The sequence below is a fragment of the Sus scrofa genome, chromosome 8 (assembly GCF_054392235.1).
Source record: "Sus scrofa isolate SSC_HxYL_T2T_F1_AM1 chromosome 8, Sscrofa_HxYL_maternal_Yorkshire_Landrace_v2.0, whole genome shotgun sequence".
In the NCBI taxonomy this organism is placed as follows: Eukaryota; Metazoa; Chordata; class Mammalia; order Artiodactyla; family Suidae; genus Sus; species Sus scrofa.
Genome location: NC_139390.1, coordinates 89,176,676 through 89,200,847, shown reverse-complemented (window position 1 = coordinate 89,200,847; position 24,172 = coordinate 89,176,676). Strand labels below are relative to the sequence as shown.

The window sequence follows — 24,172 nt, the reverse complement described above, 5'->3', positions numbered from 1 at the left end:
GAACCCAAGACATATCTTTTTCTCCCTTTTAAGATACCTGCCTTAAAAAGCCTAGCTCATTACTGCAGTCTATCATTTCCAGTAACTGAAAACCTCCATTATTTCAATTTGAACATTTTACCATTCATGTTGGGGGTAGCAAGGGGGAAAGGCAGAAAGTGTGATCTGCTATTCAAAGGAAGGGATTATTTATTGTTTTTGTTTTTGTTTTTTTCCGCTGTACAGCATGGGGACCAAGTTACACATACATGTATACATACTTTTTCCTCCCATTGTTGTGTTGCAATGTAAGTATCTAGACATAGTTCTCAGTGCTACACAGCAGGATCTCATTGTAAATCCATTCCAAGAGCAATAATTTGCATCCGTTAACCCCAAGGTCCCGATCCCTCCCACTCCCTCCCTCTCCACACGGGCAACCACAAGTCTGTTCTCCAAGTCTATGATTTTCTTTTCTGTGGAAACATTCATTTGTGCTGTATATTAGATTCCAGTTATAAGTGATATCATATGATATTTGTCTTTCTCTTTCTGACTTATTTCACTCAGTATGAGAGTCTCTAGTTCCATATTTTTATTTTTATTTTTTGCTTTTTTAGGGCTGCACCCATGGCATATGGAAGTTCCCAGGCTAGGGGTCGAATCGGAGCTGTAGCCGCCGGCCTACACCACAGCCACAACAATGCAGGATCCACATCTGCAACCTACACCACAGCTCATGGAAAAGCCGGATCCTTCAGCCACTGAGCGAGGCCAGGGATCCTCATGGATACAAGTCAGGTTGGCTGCCGCTGAGGAACACAGGAACTCCACACAACAGGGACTCCAGGGATTATTCTAAAAAATGAGAATTAAGGAGCTCCTGTCATGGCTCAGTGGAAACAAATCTGTTGCCAGGAGCTGTGGTGCAGGTCACAGACGCAGCTCATATCTGATGTTGCTGTGGCTGTGCTGTAGGCAGGCAGTTGCAGCTCTGATTAGACCCCCAGCCTGGGAACTTCCATATACTGCAGGTGCAGCACCCCCCCCCCAAAAAAAAGGGAACAAAGGCGACATACTGAGGGAGGGGAGATTTGGCCCCATCTAACACACTGAATAAGAGTCAAGGTTGGGCACCATCCTTATCCAAAAGGCGCAAAGCCAAAGACTAGTTTCAGATACTAAGGACTCAATTTGATCAATGGCTGTATGCAGAATGAAATTGTTTTTTCCTGTCTTTTTCTTCTCACTTAAGTTCACGTTGCCATTGCTTTAAATTTTGAAAGTTCTTCAGTGAGATTCACTCACATATAAAACATCGTTATTTTCTCATTCCTACTGAGAGACAGGGCCAAACAGTTCCAGACCCCTCTGGGAAAGGTTTGGTTCCTTTTCTGTTTTCAGTACTGTGGGGCACAGTTTTGAAGGTCTGGTTTAGGAGTGATCCAACCATCTCAGCAGGACGGAAGTTTGGATCCACAAAGTGTCTGGCACAAATCAGCCTGTTGGGTAAAAACCAAAGCAAGCTGGCACCAAGGTGGTAGTTCTTGGGTTTGCCAGAAGGAAACTAAAGGTGTCCTTATCGGTTATCCAGTGATGATCAAATCCCTGGGAGTGATCCACTGGCACATCATGAAATGAACTTGGCACAACCAGCATTAAAAAAAAAAAAAAAAAAAAAAAAAAAGATGAAATAAGTAGGATAGATTAGAAAATATGACATGGTGAAGATTATTTTCTTTCTTTCTTTTTTCTTTTTTTTTTTTGTCTTTTTAGGGCTGCACCCGCGGCATATGGAGATTCCCAGGCTAGGGCTAGAATCAGAGCTGTAGCCTCTGGCCTACACCACAGCCACAGCAACGCTGGATCCAAGCCGCATCTCGACCTACACCACAGATCACGGCAACACCAGATCCTTAACCCACTAAGCGAGGCCAGGGATCAAACCTGAGTCCTCATGGATGCTAGTTAGATTCGTTTCCGCTGGGCCACGACAGAACTTGGAAGATTATTTTCATTTACCTATCTTTACCAGTTGGTCAGCTGACCAATCCCTATGTATTTGACACTATCACTAATCACCCACATATACATACACATATAAAAACATGTGAAATTTACTCTGGGGTTTTGTCCCAAAGTTGAAAACCACCAACTCAGTACATCATTTTACCTACTTTGCCATGATAAAGTATTTTAAAAGTCCAAGTCTATTACAACCTATAAATAAAACACTTACAAGTATCTTTTTCCTAGTGCTGATTAAAATGTCTTTCTTTTAAAAATCTCTTTACGAGTTCCCATTGTGACACAGTGGAAACGAATCTGACTAGGAACCATGAGGTTAAGGATCAGTGGGTTAAGGATCCGGCGTTGCAGTGAGCTGTGGTGTAGGTTGCAGATGTGGCTCAGATCCCATGTTGCTGTGGCTGTGGTGTAGACTGGCAGCTGCAGCTCTGATTTGACCCCTAAGCTGGGAAACTCCATATGCCTCAGGTGCGGCTCTGAGAAGACAAAAAAGACAAAAAAGACCAAAAAAAAAACCCAAAAAACAAAAAGACTCTTTAATCCCACTAACTTGAGAAATTTGGGGGAAAAAAAAAAGGAGCCCAAGCTGGTTACCACCTTCAGGAGGGTAAGAAAATCACTTCTAACCACTTCTTTGTTAGTGGTATATCAGAAACACTCTAGTTCTTCAACTGTGCAAATAAAGGCAGTCAGGTTGGAATCCAGCTGTTTGCAAAAGGACTTAGAAAGTGTCATGGATCTCATCTGAGAGGAGTTTAATAACCTCTTTTTGAGAATGTCACTCGTGCCATCTGACCTGCGAGACTTCTCGGTCCTCATTCCAAGCTGAGAGAAGTTTTTCCAATTGATCAAAGGAATCCCTATGAATCAATGTATATGACTCCCCAAGACTCCAAGACCGTAATAGAGTCAGCAATATCATTTAGCTTGAGTCAGTAATGATTTCCCGAAGGTCCAACTACAAGTTTATCCCAGCTCCCCAGTAAAGTGAAAATGATTTAAATGCATTCACTGTGCTAAGCACACAGGAACATCCTGGTTGGGTTATTGATGCATATTAAAAAATAGTTTCTCAAAATGGATGCAGTTTTGCTCAAATTCATTTCTCTTTGTTATAACTTGTCCTAAATATATGGGATGCTGCTCTCAAGAGGGACCACCATTGCTAGGAAGCAATGAATCAACTAAGAAATTTCTAACTATGAAATCTCTTAAGTGGACATTTCTATTTAAAATAGCAAAGTCCTTAAGTCAGATGGAGAAAGACAAATTCTGTATGATATCACTTATATGTGGAATCTAAAAAAAAAAAAAGGGACAAACTAGTGAATACAACAAAAAAAGAAGCAGACTCAGAGAAAACAAACGAGTGGTTATTAGTGGGGAGAGGGAGTGGGGGAGGGGCAACATAAGGGCAGGGGAGTAAGAGATACCAACTATTAAGTATAAAATAAGCTACAAGGATATATTGTATAACATGAGGAATATAGCCAATATTTTATAGTAACTCTACATGGAGTATATAGCCTTTAAAAATTGTGAGTCACTATATCACACACCTGTAACTTATAGAATATTGTACAGCAATTTACACTCCAATTTTTAAAAAAATGTTTTAAAAAAGAGAAATAGCAAAGCCCTTTTAGAGATTTTGACTAGTTTGTTCTCACATGCCAATAGAACACGAACACACCCACACCCACACACCCTCATGAGTGAAAATGGATGTAAATGGACCACTTGCAAAGGTTTCTTCTGTCTCCAGCCTCAACCCTTCTCCCAGTGAATTCTGAAGTTTGCATTATCCTGGAGGAAACTGTAACTCAGACTCAATCTCCAGCTCCGTATTAAGTAGTGAAACTCACAGCTTGCCCTCAAGGAATGGATCACTTTTTCTATCACTGAATCATATATATTCTCTCATGCCCTAGCTCAGCAAATGGCCTCTGAACAGCTTGGCTGAAAAATGATCCAGCAACAGGTCTTGTTTAGAAAATCACCTACTCTACTCTGGTGGCTGGAAAGCACTTAAAAATTTAGCCAAACAATGTATTGATACAATGCAAATCTCAAAAAGTCTATGAAGAATCTCCATGTCCTCAGCTATTACAACAAATAAAATATTGCTAAAGGAGTTCCCGCTGTGGCACAGGGGGGTTAAGGATGCGGCATTGCCACAGCTGTGGCGTAGATCATGAGTGAAAATGGATGTAAATGGCGTAGATCACAGCTGTGGCTTGGATTCGGTCCCTGGCCTGGGAACTTCCATATGCCACAGGTATGGCCAAGAAAAAACATTTTGTTAAAAAGGGATTTCTATGTCTGAGGATTGCTGGAGATAAGTGGGAAGAGGTATATATTTAGGAGGAAAGTTGTCTTGAACCTGATTTTGATGGTTTAGCACTTGGTTTCTAAGACATTCCTTTCTAAGGAATCCCTTATTCCACGAATGGAGAGAGGCAAACCCCCCTCCCCACCACACATGGAAAGAGTCATATTATAGACTAGCAAATAGGAGCTCTTCTGATTGTCAGTAATGCATGTAGGCAACAAATATTTAGGAATTCTGCTGTAAATAACGGATGTTATTGTCTTACACAATATAATTTGGTATAACATTTGTAAAGTGCCATCATTAGCGGTTTTAGGGCTGTAAATCACCTCTTCAATGGCAGAACCAGCAAACCACACACATATACAATAGCCTCTGGGCACGCTTTGTAATCATTTGTTAGAGTAATTTGCAGTTTTATTGGTGAATTCATAGTTCTCCAACATAGCTCTTTATAAATAATGCTGGAGCAATTCTTGTGTGAAGCTAAATTCCCCTTTCTTAGGAGGGCATTCTCTCTTCTACAATGAATCCTAAGTAACGGATTTGTCTTGTCATTTAAAAAAAAAAATTGGATTTCAAATTCTGTAACTTTCCAAGCTTTTTTATTGAGTCTTGTAGACTTCCCCCATAAATATTCAGTCGACTACATAGATAGTTGTTTTTAACTGATTAAAACCAAACCAAAAATTCAACTACACATAGTAAAATAAAAATATAATCCCTCTTTCATAACTTAATAGTAAGAAAAATTGAATGAGGTAAATATTGGGCAACGTGCAGCACCAAGAATGATTAAAGGGCTATGCAGATTCCATTCACTATAAAAGAATACCCTGCAAATTAAATTAACTTTCTCTACCTCTCTTATCTTTACTCAGGGCCTCTCTATTTTCATTAAGCCTTGCTGGGGACTCTATTAAGGCTTTAAAGATTAAACAAGAATGAGTCAGATTAACTTTTTTAAATGGAAGTGAGAGTCTGTCATTTCTCTGCCCAAAACATTCCCGTGGTTCCTTGCAGGAAAGCCCCAGTCTTTGCTATTCACCAGGAGGCTCTTTAGACACTTCTCCTTCCCTCCCCTCTAGCCGGCCTCTCTTCCTGCTGTCACTTCCCCACACTAAGCTCACCCTCACCTCTGGGCTTCGTAGTAACTTCTCCCTTTACCCAGAACACTCACTCCCACAGTCAGGACATGACCTGCATCGTAACTGCTCCTGCTTCTATAGCTGCGTGAACTTCACTTTCTTAGGGAGAACCTTCCCTGACCATCCTACCCTCCAAAGGCCCCTTCCCAACCCCCCTTATCAGGCTTCGTTTTTTCATGATGTTATTAGATAATTTATAAATAAAATTATATATTCTATAAAATGTATGTTACAGTTTTATAATGTGATTATAGACACTGTATAATTATTTGTAGAGCACCTGCCTCTCTCTCTCTAGCATGGAAAGCCCATAAGGACAGAGACTTTGTTCTGTTCACCCCGTACCTAAAAGGTACTCAGCCTATCACAGATGCTTCAAGAGCATTTGTGGAATGGATAAATAAACTTTCGTTTCACCCCAGGGGTACATACACCTCATAATAGCTTCTCACACTGCCCATCAAATACTTAACGCTATGCAGATGCTTTTATATTTAATCCCCAGTTCACAGTATCTCAGGGTCCTCTGGCACTGATGGAGAAGAATGAAAATAATCTGAGGGGCAAGTTAGTGAATCTATCTGTAGCCACAAAGATCGTTTTCCTAATTGACCTCTTCTGTTAGGAACGGAAACAGATGCAGCAAAACTGTGAATGCACACTCTACTTCTTGATGGAATTACTGAAAATATTCTCATCAGCAGCTATTATTTCGTTAATTATACCTAAGTGAGTGCTATGCAGAAGACCATCAGTGCAATGCGACAGTGCAAAGGACTGTTCCATGAAACACCATTGTCAACAACCCTGGGGTGCTTTTCTTCTCCAACAGCTGGTGCCCTAGGATAAATTTAATTCATTAATCTCCTGTGTAAGGTTAAAAATAAGTAACCATCCTCAAACTTCAATCATGCCTCAAACGAGCTTAGTAAACAGCCAAACTGAAATATATACTTAAAATACTATGGTCATATTGGTATTTCACATGAGGATTTCAGAGCTCTTTATTAATAACTCATAGGAAACATAACTTAAAATTTTTGAAAGTGACTCTGCCAATACTTGTTCACTGTAACATAAGATCTTTGGGAGTCTTAGATCTTTGGGCTCATCTCATGTGTGACCATGAGAATTATTACAGTGCAATTCAAAGCACCACGAATCTTCTCATTCTCACTTCACACCTTCTTCCCTCTAACAAATGTGATCTTTATGTGTGTGTGGCTGCGACCATGGCAAACAGAACTTCCCTGGCCAGGGATCAAACATGTACCACAGCAATAAACTGAACCCCAGCAGTGACAATGCCAGATCCTTAACTGCTAGGCCACCAGCAACTCCTAAATTTTACATTGATTTATTTATATATTTTTGCTTTTTAGGGCTGCATGCACAGCATATGGAAGCTCCCAGGCTAGGGGCTGAATTGGAGCTTCAGCTGCTGGCCTACACCACAGCCACAGCAACTGCAACTCGGGATGTGAGTCGAGTCTTTAACCTACACTACAGCTTATGGCAACGCCAGATTCCCGAGCCACTGAGCGAAGCCAGGGATCGAATCTGCATCCTCATAGATACTAGTCAGACTCATTTCCTCACGCCACAACGGGAACTCCCTGATTTTTTAAATGAAATAGATATAATAATAAATGTTCCGTGCTCATGATAGAAAACTAGAAGAACACAGACAGTGGGAGAAAAAAAAACAACCAAAACCACAATGACAGCTCCCATTGTTGCCCAAAGACAATTGCTATGAACATTTTAGGGGAACTTTCACGTTATTCCTATTTCATGTCCCAATGCCTTTAAAAGAAATTAATTACTATGAAAGGCTTGTAATCCAAGGCAAGTCTTAGTATGACACCAGTGATGATATTTTTAAAATACCACATTTTAGAGTGATAAAAGTAACAGTTGGGAGATAGACCAGAGTGCTTTAAAAATTAACATTTTTCATAAAAATGAAAAACAATTTGGCCAAAAATAGTGTTAAAAATAACTTTCACACACCGAAAGTATGCCTACGTGTTAAAAGCATTTGCAAGAGTACACATTTTTTTTCCCTGAGTAAAATTTTCCCTTGCTTTTCTTTTGGCAAGTACCTACACAGTAGATTCAAAATTAGTGAGCAAAAAAAGTAATTTGTATGAGTCATCTTGCCTTTAAGACAAATTAGTTACCTAAAATCCACATAACCAATTAATTCCTGCCTCCATACTCTAGCAAAGATTGACAGTCAGTTTGGACCTAATCTTCTTCTTCTTCTTTTTTTTTTTGGTAAATTATTCTACCTCTGGTCTATCTGACTCCCTGAATATTCTGTTTCCTGTTCCTATAATACAGCTGATGCCCTGATAACCTCACCCTTGCCTTTCCGGGGACCCACCCATTCATGAATCTTTCAATTGAATATCCCTGACTTTAATTCCATTCAAGTTCAAAGAGAAGCAACTGATCTAAGTGACTCATTCCTGGATACTTAAGGCAGGGAAACTAGATCCTGCAGATGGATGAGCTGTTTTGACTAGAAAGATGGGAAGAAGGTACCCCAGGTGCATGTAGCAGAAGATGCAGAAACCATATAAAGGCAGTAGGTGCCAATGAGCACAAGACATGAGAATGGCATCCTTCAGTCAGAAGTGCTTTGTTATCTTATGATAGGTTCTACTCTACCAATATCCCTTTTATACATGATTTTTTCCAACATTTTCATCCCTCCCGGTTGAAAATATCTCCATTCACCTTTGTAGGTCTCCCATTTTTTTTCTAGGATCACATTTAAGTTCTGCTGAAGCTGGTCTCCTGGTCCAAAGCTCCAGGCACACCCGCATGATAAAAACTTCCAAGAGATGTCAAGCATCCAGCACCAAACATACGAGATAGTCTCACCTTTGTTCAAATGATGTTTCCGATTATAAAAAATAAGGCACACTTATTGTAAAAACGGAAGCCCACAAAACAAGAAAAAGTCACTTGATGTCCTAATTGCACTGAGATAACAGTTCACTTTTCTACATCTCTCCTTCCTCATTTTCCCCCTGGATGCACAAATTTTACAAACCATGGGATCATAACATTCAAGCAAATCTGTAACCTGATTTACATTATCATGAACTGTATGAAACACTCATTTAACTCTGGCATCTAGCTGGGGGCGGTGGGGTGGGGTGGAGGGGAACTCAGCAAAGGAAGATGGCTAAGGACCACTGCTTTTGTCCATATTTTCAGTAGTTCACTTAATTTAGAGATTATTGACTAGGTCTCCAAGGCATCATAGATGTAAATGATAGATTCTTTTAAAAAAAAGAAGTGATGTGAACACTTTCCCCTTTACCTTTCCCCTTGACTTTAACTTCAAAAAACTATAAAAGTAATGTAAATTAATGGCAAAAAAAAAAAAATAGAACAAAGGATACAAAGTGAAAAATGGAAGAATACCTCTCACTTACTATCCACCTTCTGCCAATCCCAGTCCTTTTCACTCCTCGTGGGAATCCCTGTTCAGGGTTTCTCTGTGGAGAAATGATCTACACACATGCCAGCACATCACGTGCACAAGAAGTGTACCACCTCTTCTTTTTTAAATATAAATGGGATCATGTCACCTATACTGTCTGGAGCCAGTTTTTGTTTTTTAGATATAACAATGTATCTTAGACATCTTTTCACATAAACCCCCAAAGCTCTCCTTCCTCCTTTTTAATAGCTATAGAATTTCCCATCAAATGTCCTGTGGTTCATTTCACCTGTTCCCCACCTGTGAACCTTCACATTGTTTCCAGACCTCTATGCTGAAAGCACATCCTTGTCCACAGACCTTCAGGTTATTTACTCAAGTCTATGTGTAGATTAAATTCCTAGAATGGGGACATCGGATCCAAGTGTGCAAAATACCAGGGGACACTGTATTTGTCTGTAACTTAGAGACTTCATTTCTTATTTCTGTGTGTAGTAGAGTATTCCATGTCAATCGTGCCTTGAGAAAGCCCTGGATGCACGAATTTTACAAACCATGGGATCATAACATTCGCGGTTCATGACAGAAGAAGAGAAGGAAAAGACGGGACTGAGACAGAATGCAAACGCCCCGCAGAGGGCAGGAAGCAGAGGACAGGAAGCCGAGGGCAGACCCCAGGGCCATCCTCAGCTGGTTGTTGCAGAGGTGAGGAGAAAGGTGTGAGACTAGGAAGAGGGGTCACTGGGCAGCTGCAGCAAACTCTCTCTTCCGGTGGAAGAAACAATTGAGGAAGTGTCAGAAAATTTGTAGGACACGTCCCCAACTGGAGGAAGCCATGTATCATTTTTAAATAATATGCAAGAAAACAAATATATTTCTCTTTCATGGGCTACTCAAATTCCGGAGAGTTACAGGCCTAAACTCAAATCGGTCTCACACCAAGTTTCCCATTAGTATTAATGAGAGACTCCAATGGGGACTTTTGCCCTCGTTGGATTAAACTGTAGCATTGTCTCTCAATAAAATAATTGACATTAAAAGAGAAGTTCATTTGATAAGGCAGTTGGCTCATGGATGGGAAGGCAGCCCTATCGGAAATAATTCCAAGCTTTTTAATATGAGACTAATGACAGGGAATTTTATGCCTGGGAAGTTTTACTATTACATGTGAAAACCAGTCTTGGGTTTTCCCATTAGTTCCGGTGTTAGCTGTTCACATCGAACCATCTATTCTTCTTGGACCTCCATCTTCCCCTCTCTGCCCTCAGAAAGGCTGCTCTAGGATTTTTTTTAGTGGCAGTCAGATCTGTATCTAAGGTGAAAAAAATGAACACAGTAGCTCTGCAATCATTCTCCTGTTAAGCTTAACCATTTCACTATAAAAAGAGAGTCATGTCATGGTCATCACCCATATTAAGCAGAGGGACCAACTGTATTTGAAAAAAGCTTTATGGAACACCTTACATTTATAAAGGGATCCATTCTTACCTACAGTCAAAACCAGACCTGGGTCATAATGCAAGTCTCATCAGATCTCTCTTTTGAACATTTAACACTAGTTTGACAGGCAACATCGTTTTTCAACAATATACTTTCATCCAAGACTGATGAGCAACTACGCTTCTGGGAGAGAGGATGGTAATCACGGCGGCTGATGTCCATCAGGGAGTTTACAGCTAAGGGAGAAGGTGCAGGTGCTTAAAAGGGAACGTCTTAACACCCAAGGCGATCAAAGGAAACGGCACCCAATCCTGTTTTGGAGTGGAAGGGAATGATTTCCAAAGAATTCAGAGACTGTTGAAAGAAACAGCCTATAGGGAGAGATGGCAGGTGTCCGTCAATAGACTTTATCCCGAGGGCCGTGGGAGGCCACCAGGGCCAAGAGGGAGATGATGAAAGATATGGCTGCAGGATGGAAGGAAGGGACCAGCACTGGTGGTGGTGACACTGGAGACGGTAAACCAGGGAGAGGCGCTGTTGGAACCCAGAGGAATAATGATGGAGACTGGCATGAGATGAGGCAGGATGAAAGGCCAACATGGAGCGATGTTGGAGGAAGGGTCAGTGCAGGAAGACACGGTTACTGGGCGGAAGTGGAAGGGGAGGAGGAGGGAATAATGAAGTTGGCGCAGCAAACACTGTCGTTCCTACCTGCCCTCCTCACCATCACCTTGTTGCTGCCACTTCAGTCTCTGTCATCTTGCTGCCACCACCTGCATACACTTGCCACGGGCCCTCTCTGGCCGAGGGAGCCTGCGTTGCCCACGTCTATGGTAAGACCTTGGTGCTGGGGAACTGACTCTCCTGGGAGCAGCTTGAATCCCAGCCCTCCCCAGTAGGTACCCTGCTTGAGAAGGAACCCTCCGTTGGCTGCCCTCCTTCCCCTGGCTCGCTTCCCCAAAAAACTCCTTGCACAAATCTTTGCTTTGGGATCTGCTTTTGGAGGAACCCAGACAAAGGGTGTCCACCCTTATGGTTTGTGCTGTGGGAGGGATGGCAATGCTGCTATTCACTTAGCTAGGAACAAAAGACAGAGAGGGTTTAATCGGTTCTAATTATTTGGGGAGGGACGTATGGAGACGGTGGGAGATGAGGAAATGCTGCGTTTGATTTGGGACCAGCTGAATTTAGAAAAGTCGAGAGTTCCTGTAGGATATCTCAGTAGAACTGCAGTGGAGGGTGTGGGGCGTTAGTAAGCAAAATGCAACGTCATTAAGCAAATTAAGTCATTACGCAAATGTAAAGACTGCCTATACTTTTGTGCTTCTAGTTCACACCTTTCTTTTCTGGAAGAGAAACTGAGAACAGAAATGATAAGTACTTTGCTAAAGGACACACACTGCAAGAGGGAGAAGAGCCCCTAACTGAAGCCCCTGACCTTGGTTCCAACAGCTACATCAAGAAAGGGCTACGGGGGAGCTCCCATTGTGGCTCAGTGGTAGTGAACCTGCCTAGCATCCATGAGGACAGGGATTCAATCCCTGGTCCCGCTTAGTGGGTTAAGGATCTGGTGTTGCCCTGAGCTGTGGTATAGGCCACAGACGAGGCTTGGATCCTGCGTTGCTGTGGCTGTGGTGTGGGTCGGCAGCTGTAGCTCCGACTTGACCACTAGCCTGAGAGCTTCCATGTGCTGCAGGTGCAGCCCTTAAAAAAAAAAAGAAAAGAAAAAAAGGGCTATGGGAGTTGCCCTGAGGCTCAGTGGGTTAAGGATCTGGCAATGTCACTGCAGCGGCTCAGGTTGTTGCTGTGGTGTGGATTTGATCCCTGGCCCTGGAATTTCCCCATGCCACAGGCTCTATCAAAAAAAAGAAAGAAAGAAAGAAGAAAAAAGAAAGAAAAGAAAGGGCTCTGGTGTGACGTGGGGCGGGGTGTCTCTCTTACCATGAAGAGGTCTCCCTCTGGCCTACATATGAGAATACAGAATGGATCTGTTTGAATGAAAAATAGATGGTCTAGTTTGCGAGCGCAATGACTTTTCTTTTTTTCTACTCTGGTTACCGGAGGGCAGTTGCTGCCCTGAAAAGGAATAAACACAAAGAAAAAATTGCATGAAATGAGAATATGTATTTTTGATAGCAAAGGAATGGAAGAACGTATTGTATATACAGAAAAGGCCTTGTAGATTGAATTAGCCAGCCCCAAACTGAAGCCAGGGTCACCACATGGCAATTTTCAAACAAATACTCTCCATCGTCCATTACACAGACTCAAGAATTTGACCTTTTATAGCACTATTCATTCTTCAGGCATCTCAATAGTCTTTGCAAAAGTAAAAACACGACCACGGGCACTGCAGAGGCCTTATAAATGGCATGAAGGAAATTTTATGCTCTGCTCACAGGAAGATACCAGGCCAGGGCCAAGGTGGTCACAGCCCCGCCCCCCTCCGCTTCCCCCAGAGATAACCTATAGCTGAAAACTGGAGTCTTCAAACTGGGTTTTTTTTTCTTTTCCATTATGGTTTATTACAAGATATTGACTCTAGTTCCCTGTGCCATACAGGTTTTTAAAAATCTATTTTATATATACATACAGGTTTTTTTTTAAATTTTTTAATTTTAAAAAGAAAATTTTTGGTTTTTTCTAGGGCTGCTCCCACGGCATATGGAGGTTCCCAGGCTAGGGGTCTAATCAGAGCTACAGCTGCCAGTCTACACCACAGCCACAGCAACGTGGGATCCGAGCCATGTCTGCGACCTACACCACCGCTCACGGCAACACCGGATCCTCAACCCTCTAAGCAAGGCTAGGGATCGAACCCCAAACCTCATGGTTCCCAGTCGGAGTCATTAACCACTGAGCCACGATGGAAACTCCCACACATAGGTTACATATTTTATATAGTTTGTATCCACTAATCATCTCAAACCCTAGGTTATTCGTCCCCCCACTTTGGTAACCATAGGTTTGTTTCCTCAGCCATAAAAATGAATAATGCTGTTGGCAGCAACGTGGCTGGACCTAGAGATGATCACACGAAGTAAAGAAGTCAGACAGAGAACGACAAATATCGTACAGTATCACTTATACGTGGAATGTAAAAAAAACGATATAAATGAACTGATTTGCATAACAGAAAATGGGGTTTTTCAAAGGGCTTGTGGATCGCCCACAAAGTACCAACATGAAAGTGTTGATGATCGTCTTCAACACTGAGTGACTCAACCCGCTGCCATCTGGGCGGAGATAAAAGGACTTGGCCCAGCAATCACAGTCTTTTTCTCTGTCTTTGTGGCTTTCCATAGATAGCTCAGGTGAGGCATCTAAACTGGATATAAATTCCTCCTCTGAAAAGGGTACCACCCTTAAAAAACAGTGAGCCCGCACTGCAGTACGTGATGCCCACAACCACGGGTCTACAGAGACCTGATTAGTTACATTTTTGAGAAGGACTAACGTGGACACAAAACTGACAGTGCTGAAAGCAAGACCTTTCCCTACAAAGAATTTTTAATGGAGTCAACAGTTCCCCTTTGGAATTTACCGACATGCCGGCTAAGACCAAACTAGGCTGGTGAGGGACAAATGGGGCCAGTTGTGTGCACATCATTTTTAGCCTCAAATAACACTATCTGGATCAGGAAGCTCCAAAATGAAAACTTTTCCCTCTAGTAAACCTCTGGACGGACCACATGGCTCATGTACTGCAAGTACATCATAGCCAGGCTATGAGCGGGACAGAACACTTCCCCAATTTGAAACACAACAGGAATCAGATGTGTCAACCGACATGTCACTTAATCCAGGGCAATTTTGTGCTACAAGTGGAAATGTTCCTCTAAACGAACAGTTGTCTAACGGAAAGACGGCTGTCATTATCACCTTCATTGTCTCTGATGTGAAGGGACACTCGTACTGATGGCCCAGAGGGGACCACGTGGCATCGAGACCCATCTATTTGTGAATAAGCCAATTAGCCCTAACGCAGGCGAAAATACTGCCACAAGTACACAGCTTGATGCATTTTCAAAGCACCCAGGTCTTCAGCAGCCAGATCAAGAACTGGAACAGCCCAGCTTCCTGGAAGCCCTCCTTGGCTGTCACTCCCACCCCCAATACTGTGTCTTTCAAGAATTACATATAGACCTGTCCCTCCCCCAGCTCTCAGTGGGGATGATAGAATTTCTAGTAGATGAGACTGTTTCTTCCAGTACCAGCATATGGTTTTGGCTCCATACAGAAAATAAAGGAACCTGAGCTGAGGTCCAGGTACCATTCCAGGTGGCCAAGTTTTGGAAGAAGACGGGATGTAGAAGAAGCATGAAGATCTTTTATTCTCTTTCCACTGGAAGAGCTGGGCTAGGACCAAACCTGGGTTCTCCTGATGCCTAGTTGAGAGTGTACTCTTTCCCATTGCTGACCAGACCGCCGCCCCCTTCAGTGTAACATGCCTATTTAACCAGGAGGTTTTAACCCAGTTTCATGACACTATTTCTCTAGCCCAGACAGTCCATTAAAGGTTTACTGAAAAGAAACACTCTCTTGAATGTTCTTGACTGAAATATTCCAAGTGACTATGATTATCAGATATCAAAGCATCAAAGGAAGGAAGAAAAGAACTGGAAGAGAAGAGGACAAAATGAGAATTATATTAATAAACAGTACATTCTTATCTTGTAACTGTGCTGGAGTACCTTATTTAAAGCATTATTTTTTATTCCTATCTAAAAGAGTGCCATCCATCAGTAATGCTTCAAATGCCAATCAGGGGTTTGTGTGGGCAACCACTGGAGACATGCCCCTTGGCTCCCCTCTGGGGACACGTCCTCTGACTTATTAGGAGGCAGTGTGACTGGGCAGAAAGAGAGAAAACTCACTGTGGAGTTCTGGGTTTGAATTCCAGGCTGCCACTCACTAATTGGATGATTTTGAACAAGTTATCATAGGCATATCTCACTTTACTGCACTTTGCAGATACTGCGGGGGGTTTGGGTTTTTTGTTTTTTTGGTTTTTTTTTTAACAAATGGAAGGTTTGTGGCAACCCTGCATTGTCAGATGATAGTTAACTTTTTTTGTGTGGTAAAGTATCTTTTAATTAAAGCATGTACATTGTTTCTTTAGACATAACACTACTTCATACTTGACAGACTACAGCATAGTGTAAACCTGATGTTGTCATTTACCCGGAAAGCAAAAAAACTGTGTGACTTGCTTTACCGTGATAGAAACTTTATTATGCTGATCTGGCACTGGACCCGCAAGATCTCTGAGACATGCCTGTAAATCTCTCCACAAAAGGTCCAAACTTCCAGTTATCAGATAAGTAAGTTCTGGGGACATCATGTACAGAATGGTGACTGCAGTTGGCAATACTGTATTGTGTGTTTGAAAGTTGCTAAAACAGTAGATTTTAAAAGCTCTCAAGAAAAAAAAAAAAAAACTGTAACTATGTGAGGTGAGGGATATTTACTAGACTTACTGTGGTAATCGTTTTGCAATATATATACACAAATACAAATCACTAGATGGTATATCTTAATATAATGTTAACATGTCAATTCTATCTCAGTAAAACTGGAAAACAGGTACGAAATCTCTCTGAATGTCCATTTAGTCACCTGTAGATTGAGCATAATTCTTTCATCTTAATGGATTGTTCTCAAAATTAAATGAGATGACACAGATCCCGGGCCTGACAATTTAGCAACTCCTTGATAACTATTAACTTCCTCCTCTATACAAACTAATTTGTTTAATCAAGAAGGAGCTTAAGCCATAAAACAATACATACCAACAACACCCAATGTTCTACTGTTTATCCATGACTTAGCCTGAATTTTAAAAGAATGTGCTGTGTTTGACAAGGGATTGAAGCAAGTACTTTGCTGTAATCCAGGAAAGCTTGGTATGCCCCCTTCCCAAACTGTGAATTGGGAAGTCTTAACATAAAGAAAGGTGACATGCAAGTCTTTTAAACTCACTGCCTAAAGAGGTCATTCGTACCTGGCCAGAAGCATGATGGGCCAAGAGGTGCAGATGGCACTCTAATGCAAGGCTCCATTAATTTAGATTTCAGAAAGCATGTATGACTTGTATTAGATTGATGGGCAGAAAGGAGAGAGGAAAATGGATCAAGACTTGGCCTGGGGACAAGGCAGACCCCTCCAAGCCAGCCTTTTTATTTAACGTCAAAATTGATTGGCATAGCAAATCTTGAACTAAATGCTGCCCATGTTTTTTTGTTTGTTTGTTTGTTTGCTTTTTGTCTTTTTAGGGCTGCATCCAAGGCATGTGGAAGTTCTCAGACTATGGGTTGAACTGGAGCTGCAGATGCTGGCCTACACCACAGCCACAGCAACTCGGGATCTGAGCCGCACCTGTGACCTACACCACAGCTCATGGCAACGCCAGATTCTTAACCCACTGAGCAAGGCCAGGGATGGAACCTGCGTCCTCGTGGATACTAGTTGGATTTGTTACTACTGAGCTACGACAGGAAGTTCTTGACTTCCTGTTTGTATGGTATGAACAATCCCAACAAAAAGACTTTCTTTTTTTTTAAGGAAAGTTAGTGAATAATGGAAGAAGGGATTTACAAATATAATTGCTGAAATGTTTCACATTGTCTGACTCTTAAGATCCATCTGAAATAACAACCAGAAGCATCGGTGACTCCAAACACAGTGAAAGAATTCCATGGAGACCCACATTTTCCTTCACATGCACGCTGGTTGTTTTTGTTTTTTGGCTTAATATGGAGCAAACATACTGTGACTTCAAAATCATAATAAAACAGGATCGAAGCTTTACATTGCTTAAGAGCAGCGCTGAGACATGAATCCTTCTCTTCACAGCCTTTGCTTTGGAAGGATGATGGAAAAACTTAAAGAACTGCAGGTACAATGGGAAGGGGTCTATTCCTCATACACAATAGCCCCACATGCCCTGAAACACACCTGACCTCACAATCTTGCTTCTATTAGTGTAAATCTTTTACAAAGTGAGACAGCTATAGATTAGACAGAGTACATTCAATTATACACAGTCTGTAATTTCTATCTTCCCGTCATAGGAAATCTCTTTGATTTCTTTTGTAAAATCACCACCAGCCACAGCACCATCCAGGGTGCACCCCGTGATCTGTTCATGCTCGGGAAATTTGGTCCTCACATCCCCTCAGCAGAAGGGGAGAGCAGCTCTTAACTCATTGTTTTAGTAAGGCTCCCCAGGGGGTACCTCTGTCTAAGACTTTCGCAGCAAGTAACAATGCCAGGGCTTGGCTCGCGAGCATTCTTTAGTTCTCAGGAAAGTCAGTCTAGAAACGGTGGCAACCGCCGGGGCCAGGACACGGCGAGGCTCTGTGTTTATTCTGTTTCTCCGGGATGGTGGCAGCTGTGTGTCTCAGATACCATCTGCCGGAGGCGAATGCCTAGTTAACTGTGCTATTCTCGATTTCTCCACCATCCACAGTGCCACCACCTCTCCCGCTTTGCTCTCTCCCACACTGCTGACTTCATTCTCCACCGGCCTGAAACAATCACAGCCCACCGTGTGGATCCCTTTGGCCTGGAGCTGCCAGGCCTTAAATGATCCTGTCACACAGCGGGCTCCCCTGCTCTGTGGTCTCACTCCAAAGGTGTCAGGAAGAGCATTCCAGCCTCTTGAGAGAGGGACATAAATCCATACCAAAATATCTAGTGCTGAATTAAGGCCGGGGGTTTTCAGCGTGTGCAAAGGGATTTCTTGGATTGGAACTAGGCACATTAAACCTCATTAATTACGATCTTCACTAATTGGGAGTCTGAGATCATTCTCCAGGCTGACATTTATGTCTGCATGATCTGTGGCAAGAAGTTGGCTAAGTAAATAAAGAACAGAAATAATATTTTAATAGTGACGTTTAAATAACCCAAGAGAAGATTTCTAAGGACACCGAGGCTTTTATTTATACACTAAACAACAAATTATTTTCTGCGTAGTCACTAAAGCCAGCTCTCTCTTCCCTGGCTTCCCCATTTCTGCATAGCCACCGCCGTTCCCTCATTTTAACCTGCGTACAGCAAAGCTAACCAGTCTCCAAAACAAGTCAACTAGCCCGATGTCTGGCAGTCCTACCCCCCTCCTTCTTTCCCCTCTCACCAGGCCTGCATTCACCATGCTCCCTGAGTACCACAACATCCTCCCTGAGCAACTCGTTCTGGCCACATCCCGAGTGATTCTGAAAGCTGCTGCCCATTTCGTCCTCTGGAATTCTCTATAGGAATTCATGATTCTCACATCCTAGAATCTTACTGCAGCTTCAATTTCTTTGTTCCCCGCACTGCATTTATCAGAGTCCTGGAATAAATGTATGTCCACAATATCTATCTGAGGCCCCCGGGGCCTGATGTATTTTGGGATTCGTACTTTTTCTGATTTCAAGATGACTATACAGTACACGAGACATTATTTTACACAAGACTCCAATGGGCCTCCATCATCAAGCACAGTGATATTTCTGCAACAAAATGTAGGAATTTCACACTTGGCATAATACATAAAGGCTATAAAGAGCCTCCCATTAGATTTTGCCATCAGGTAACTTAATCAAAAGATTGGGGTTGGGTTTCAGAAATGTGGATAAGGGATTGGGGAGCTTGAGTAGGTAGCATATACAATGGCCATTTATCACTGTCTAGAAGTCAAAGACAGGTTTTCTTGAAAAATCTCCGCATTGTAATCTTTTGTTAGTTCAGATTAGTCTTCTTCACAATTACTCCACATCATCAAGGTTTTTCCTTATAAAACTTTTCCTCAGATTATGAGAGCTCTGTAATCAGAAGGTTGTCTTACCATTTTTTATTTTTCTAATTTTAACTCCATTTCTAAAGCATTTCACCTGGCTTTTAAAAAAAACTTTTATTTTTTGTCTTTTTAGGGCCACACTCGAGGCATATATGGAGGCTCCCAGGCTAGGGGTCGAATAAGAGCTGCTGGCCTACACCACAGCCGCAGCCATAGCCAGAACCACAGCAACACAGTGGACCCTTAACCCATCCAGCAAGGCCAGGGATTGAATCACATCCTCATGGATACTAGTCGGGTTCGTTATTGCTGAGCCACAATGGGAACTCCCATCACCTGGCTTTTTTAAAAGTCCCCCCCCCCCTTTTTTTTTTTTTTTTTGCCTTTTTCTAGGGCCACTCCCATGGCATATGGAGGTTCCCAGGCTAGGGGTCTAATCGGAGCTGTAGCCACCAGCCTACACCAGGGCCACAACAACTCAGGATCTGAGCCGTGTCTGCAACCTACACCACAGCTCATGGCAACACCAGAACCTCAACCCACTGAGCAAGTCCAGGGATCGAACCCGCAACCTCATCGTTCCTAGTCAGATTTGTTAACTACTAAGCCACGACGGGAACTCCTGAAAAGTCCCTTTTCAGTTTGTCTCTCTTGGCAACATTTAAATAGAGTCATTTTGCTTATTTTCTGCCTAAGGAAAGGCTTTTTCAAGAACAGAGATTGATTGCCCCTCAGAAGGGTGGATTTACATTTTAAAAAAAACCAGTTTTTGCTGACTCCTCCCAGCCCCAAATAAGAGTTAACTTTTTAAGTGCAAATTTATCTAATTTTAATAAAAGTCTGTTAAGCAAATCATAGGAGGCTCCAGCAACCCCCCTGGCCTCTACCTTCTGCAACACAACACACACAGTTAAACCTATCACTCTTTGAGGTCATGTTGTAACTTGACCAACACACTCTTCTTAAAATATAGCCAAGGCAAACATTAAGCCAGCAATGCAGGGTTTGTATATACATCAGGGGATGCTGGCTGTAGGGGTCACAGCACTCTGACAGGCAATTCCTAGGCAGTTATTTTGACATTAGAAAGTCACAATCCATCAGCTTAACAGCAGGGTGATAACTTGGGGACCATGGAGATGGCTATTCAAAATGACACTTCAGAAAGTAAACAGTAGTTCAAACAGCCCCTGTTTGAGAATGAAGACATCAACTAAGCAGAATTTCTTCACACCTCTAGAATCAGGTATTACGTAGTATGTTCCTGTGTAAGCATTTATTTATGGTGTTTGAATAGAAAAGCCCTGCGAGGCTAACAAGCAGTCCTGGACTCTTTGGAGAGAAGAACTGGATCTGCCATTACGAGACTAAAGGATGACAAAGAGTGGCCTTTCCCCCACTGTTTGTCATGAACCACTTCCAACGACCTATGATACCCAAGGCCATTATCTCAGAAGATGCTCCTTGGCTCTTTCTGAATCACAAAACACCCAGCTCTCCAGCCATCTGTATCCTCGACACCGGGCTCCTCATGTGTGAGGGGTACACTTGGACTTTATTCTTGCAGGAATTCCCAGCCAACAACCCTGCTGTGAGCCCCTCCCGCACACACGTGGCCTTGGTCCCTCCTGAACAAATGAATGGGTGCAAAGGCCACAGACAGCTTCTGAAATTCCCTCCATGGCTGGGAGCAGGAAGCTTCCCTGCTGCTGGACTGGTGTTGGGGTGGGGGAGGGGGTGGGTAGGGAGGATGGGCTCCAGGGCAGGGGTTCTCAAATGTTCTCATTTCAGGATAATTCTGAGAAGGTACGCAGAAGCCCTGAGGGATGGCCATGCTGCTGCTAAGAGGACAGGAAACACACCTTTCTTTTTGCTCAGGAGGGAGCAGTGACAGGGGAGGTGTGGATGGGAAACTGTGCACTGATGCTGAGATGGCAAGAGGGAGCGGAGGGTTAGGATGGCTCCATGCAAATCCTCAGAACGGAGGTGAAATCCGGTGGCATGACTGTCTTAAGGAGCTGTGTCGCTTCCACTGAAACTGAAGAGGTCTTCATGGTGGCCCACACCCGACCAGGTCAGGACCTTCCCTGTCAGTGATTAGCGGTCTCGCCACTGCCTGTCTCTATCTTCCTGGCTGCCTGCCTAAAGCACTGACAATGTGGAGAGCAAAGCATTTCCAGGTTATACTTTGCTACTTCAAAGGAATTCACTCTACCAATGAAACATCAGCCGCTAATGAACAATAAGCTCCTGCAGCAAAGAAGAACTTTATTACGGCCTGTGTGTTATTTTAACAAACTTTTGTGGCTATTTAAATTGAGTTGCTCCCTCTTTTCAAAAACCTAGCTTCCTAGGAATAACTTCAACCTAGAAAAGGAACGCATCTGAAAAAACCACGCATTTCAGAAAAGCAATGTTTAAAGCGACGAACAGTAGAAGCAAAATTGACAAAGTTTCCATACCTGGAGCTGATATTCTTCCGTGGAGCACAGATTCACTGGGCAGCAAGTCTTTAGAATTGGAGGTGAAGGGTGATTGTCTAAATGTATCTTCTGAAAAGAAAGGGCTGGGGGTGGGGGAGGAGGAGGGAAGTTTAGTAAATCAAAGTTATTTAAGATACCCAGAGCATCTGGCCCCAAATATACATATGACTATGGGTACACATACATACAAACGTGGGATAAAGTATTTTTCAAATGGTGTTTAGAGAATATAAAGAAGATCATGCTTAAAATGGAAAAAGAGAAATTGTATTACATCAGAGCAATGCCATGTGCACAGCCTGCCTATCGGTTTTATACTTAAGGTGAGTATATGAAACAGCGTCTTGGAAATGCGGCTAAACCCACAGTTGGGACAGCTAGGCAGTCCACTTTACTTTTGCATTACATGTCCTGGGAGTGTGTTGTGCCCCAATGAAGACCAGCCACTGGGTCAGATCAGAAAAGCCTGAAGTTCTTTCCAGAGTGATGACAGATTTGCCCTGGCTCACCCACCTTCTGTCACCTGATCTCTCAGGGACCCACGGCACACCTCCAAGGGACAGGTGGCTGGAGTTGGGATGGGTCCATGGAGACAACTCACTGGTCCCCACAGAAACTGAGTCTGCAGCCTACAACCGTATTGATTTGGAAGGAGTTAAAGCCAGCTAACGGGGCTGCTGGAAAGGACCCCGGGGAGCATTTAATCATTTTCTAAGAAACTGAGGCTCTGACTTAGTGATTCTCAGCTCCCCTAATAACTCAGCTAGAACTAGAACCAGGACACCAGACACTTAGCCAGAGTTCTGCCCTATACCACAGCCACAGGGAACACAAGCACTTTGGATGCTTTCAGCCAGAGGATTTTAACTCCATCATGACATCCCTCTTCTGTACCTCTATACTGTACTGCAATCACATGTGAGAATACTGGAGTACACAGCAGAGTCCAGCGTGGAGAACACAAAGCCCTATTTATTTACGACAGAGCGAATGTAACCCAGGGAACTGGGCACACAGGTGGTGGAAGGTCCTTAGGGGGCAGTAGTGCACCCTGAGATAGGAGCAGCAGGAAGCCACTACCGCCATGAGGCTGGAGAGACAAAAGGAAGAAGTAAGAGGAGATGGGGGTGGGGTGCCTAGGGTCACCTGGTGGGAGCTGGAGGCCAGGTGAGCCTACCTAACTGGAAGCTGGAGCCCAGAAGTACAGCTGCTGCAAGACACAGGGAGGGAGGGAGGGAAATACCCAGCTCTTGCTTAAGCTCCGCCCCCACTCCCCATCCGAAGCTCTGAATGGACGAAACTTCCCAGAAGTCCCAGACCTGCAGTGTGCGAAGATCAGGCTCCTGCTACACTGTAGGTCAGGTGAAGGAACAGATCTGAGGGCACACAAGCCGATGCTGCTTTTCTAAACATGCCACAAGGCTGTTATGAAACATTAAAAAGAAATCACTAAGATAAAATGGAAGACATATCTATCTTTTCAAAATAAAACACACAATTAACAGTATAATTTCATATGACTGTTAGGCTAGCTTTGACGCAACCTTGTGTGGCATGCTTTTTATTTTTATCTTACACATGAAACAATTTAAGTAGGCTTAAAAAGTGAACCAGAGGTAGGTAGGTGATGGGGAGTGGGGAGACAGGTTGATTTGCACCAAACATCTCAGAACCTGCAAGTGATACAAAACCCACTGAAAGGGTAAGGCAGGCAGCCTAAGGGCTAAGAGTGTTGCTTGGAGAGTGGGCAGTGCTAGGTCCAAATTCCAGCCCCACCACTCGCAGCTGTGACCCTGGACAAGTTACTTAACTTTCCCGAGTCTTCACTTCTTGTCTATAAAATGGGATGATAACAGCATCTATAGCTACTCAGTGAGGATTTAGCAAGCTAGTCCATGGAATCTGCTGCTTGCAGTGTCTGGCAAGTAGTAAGTGCTCAATAAACACAAGCTATTTTTATTCATATCTCTGGCCCCAAAGGGAGCACAAATTAGTCAATCTTTACTCACAAGTTGACAAAAAATATAGTTTCCTTGTACAAAAGGCATGAAGAAAAGGCCACTTTGATTTGGGGGTAATTAGGTTAATTTCTAACTCTTCCACAAAGATGACTCTTTAGAATCAAACTTCGAAGGAGGGAGGATTGTTGGTAAGGTTCCTGGATTCCCACTGAATCTGTTGAAGAGAAGACGGGAAAATGCAGAGAGAGAACACGGAGTGGTGGGGGGAAGGGGACCATGCTGCATGCAGGAAGCACGGCTTCGTCCTAATGGTACTGGGAAGCCTGGCATTGAGTTAACAAGCGGGGGGGGGTAGGGGGGAGGCAATACAATTTCAGTTTCAGGAAGCTCTGCCCAGCAGGATAGAGCACCCAAGGCTGGCAAGTGGCCAGAGTAGCCATCCATGGGAGATGTGGTAACTCTAGTGACTGACAGACACTGCAAAGTGGCAGCAACACAGGCAGATTGAAAAATAGTGTTAAGAAATAGGGCAGGTTCAGAGCACAGGTACATTTCC

General features: G+C 43.1%; 1 protein-coding gene across 24 annotated transcripts in view; it reads right to left on the bottom strand.

Annotated features, from left to right (window-relative positions):
• The window catches only part of ZNF827 (zinc finger protein 827), a 189,123-nt gene that overhangs the window by 44,732 nt on the left and 120,219 nt on the right, over positions 1 to 24,172 (bottom strand). For all 24 annotated transcript variants that reach the window (XR_014812854.1, XR_014812853.1, XR_014812852.1 and 21 more), the window contains one exon: positions 21,635 to 21,738. Coding sequence is in view for 20 of the 24 variants with exons in the window: in XM_084972762.1 (XP_084828888.1) it covers positions 21,635 to 21,738 (104 nt within the window). In the remaining 4 variants the exon portion in view is untranslated. The remainder of the gene's footprint in view (positions 1 to 21,634; positions 21,739 to 24,172) is intronic.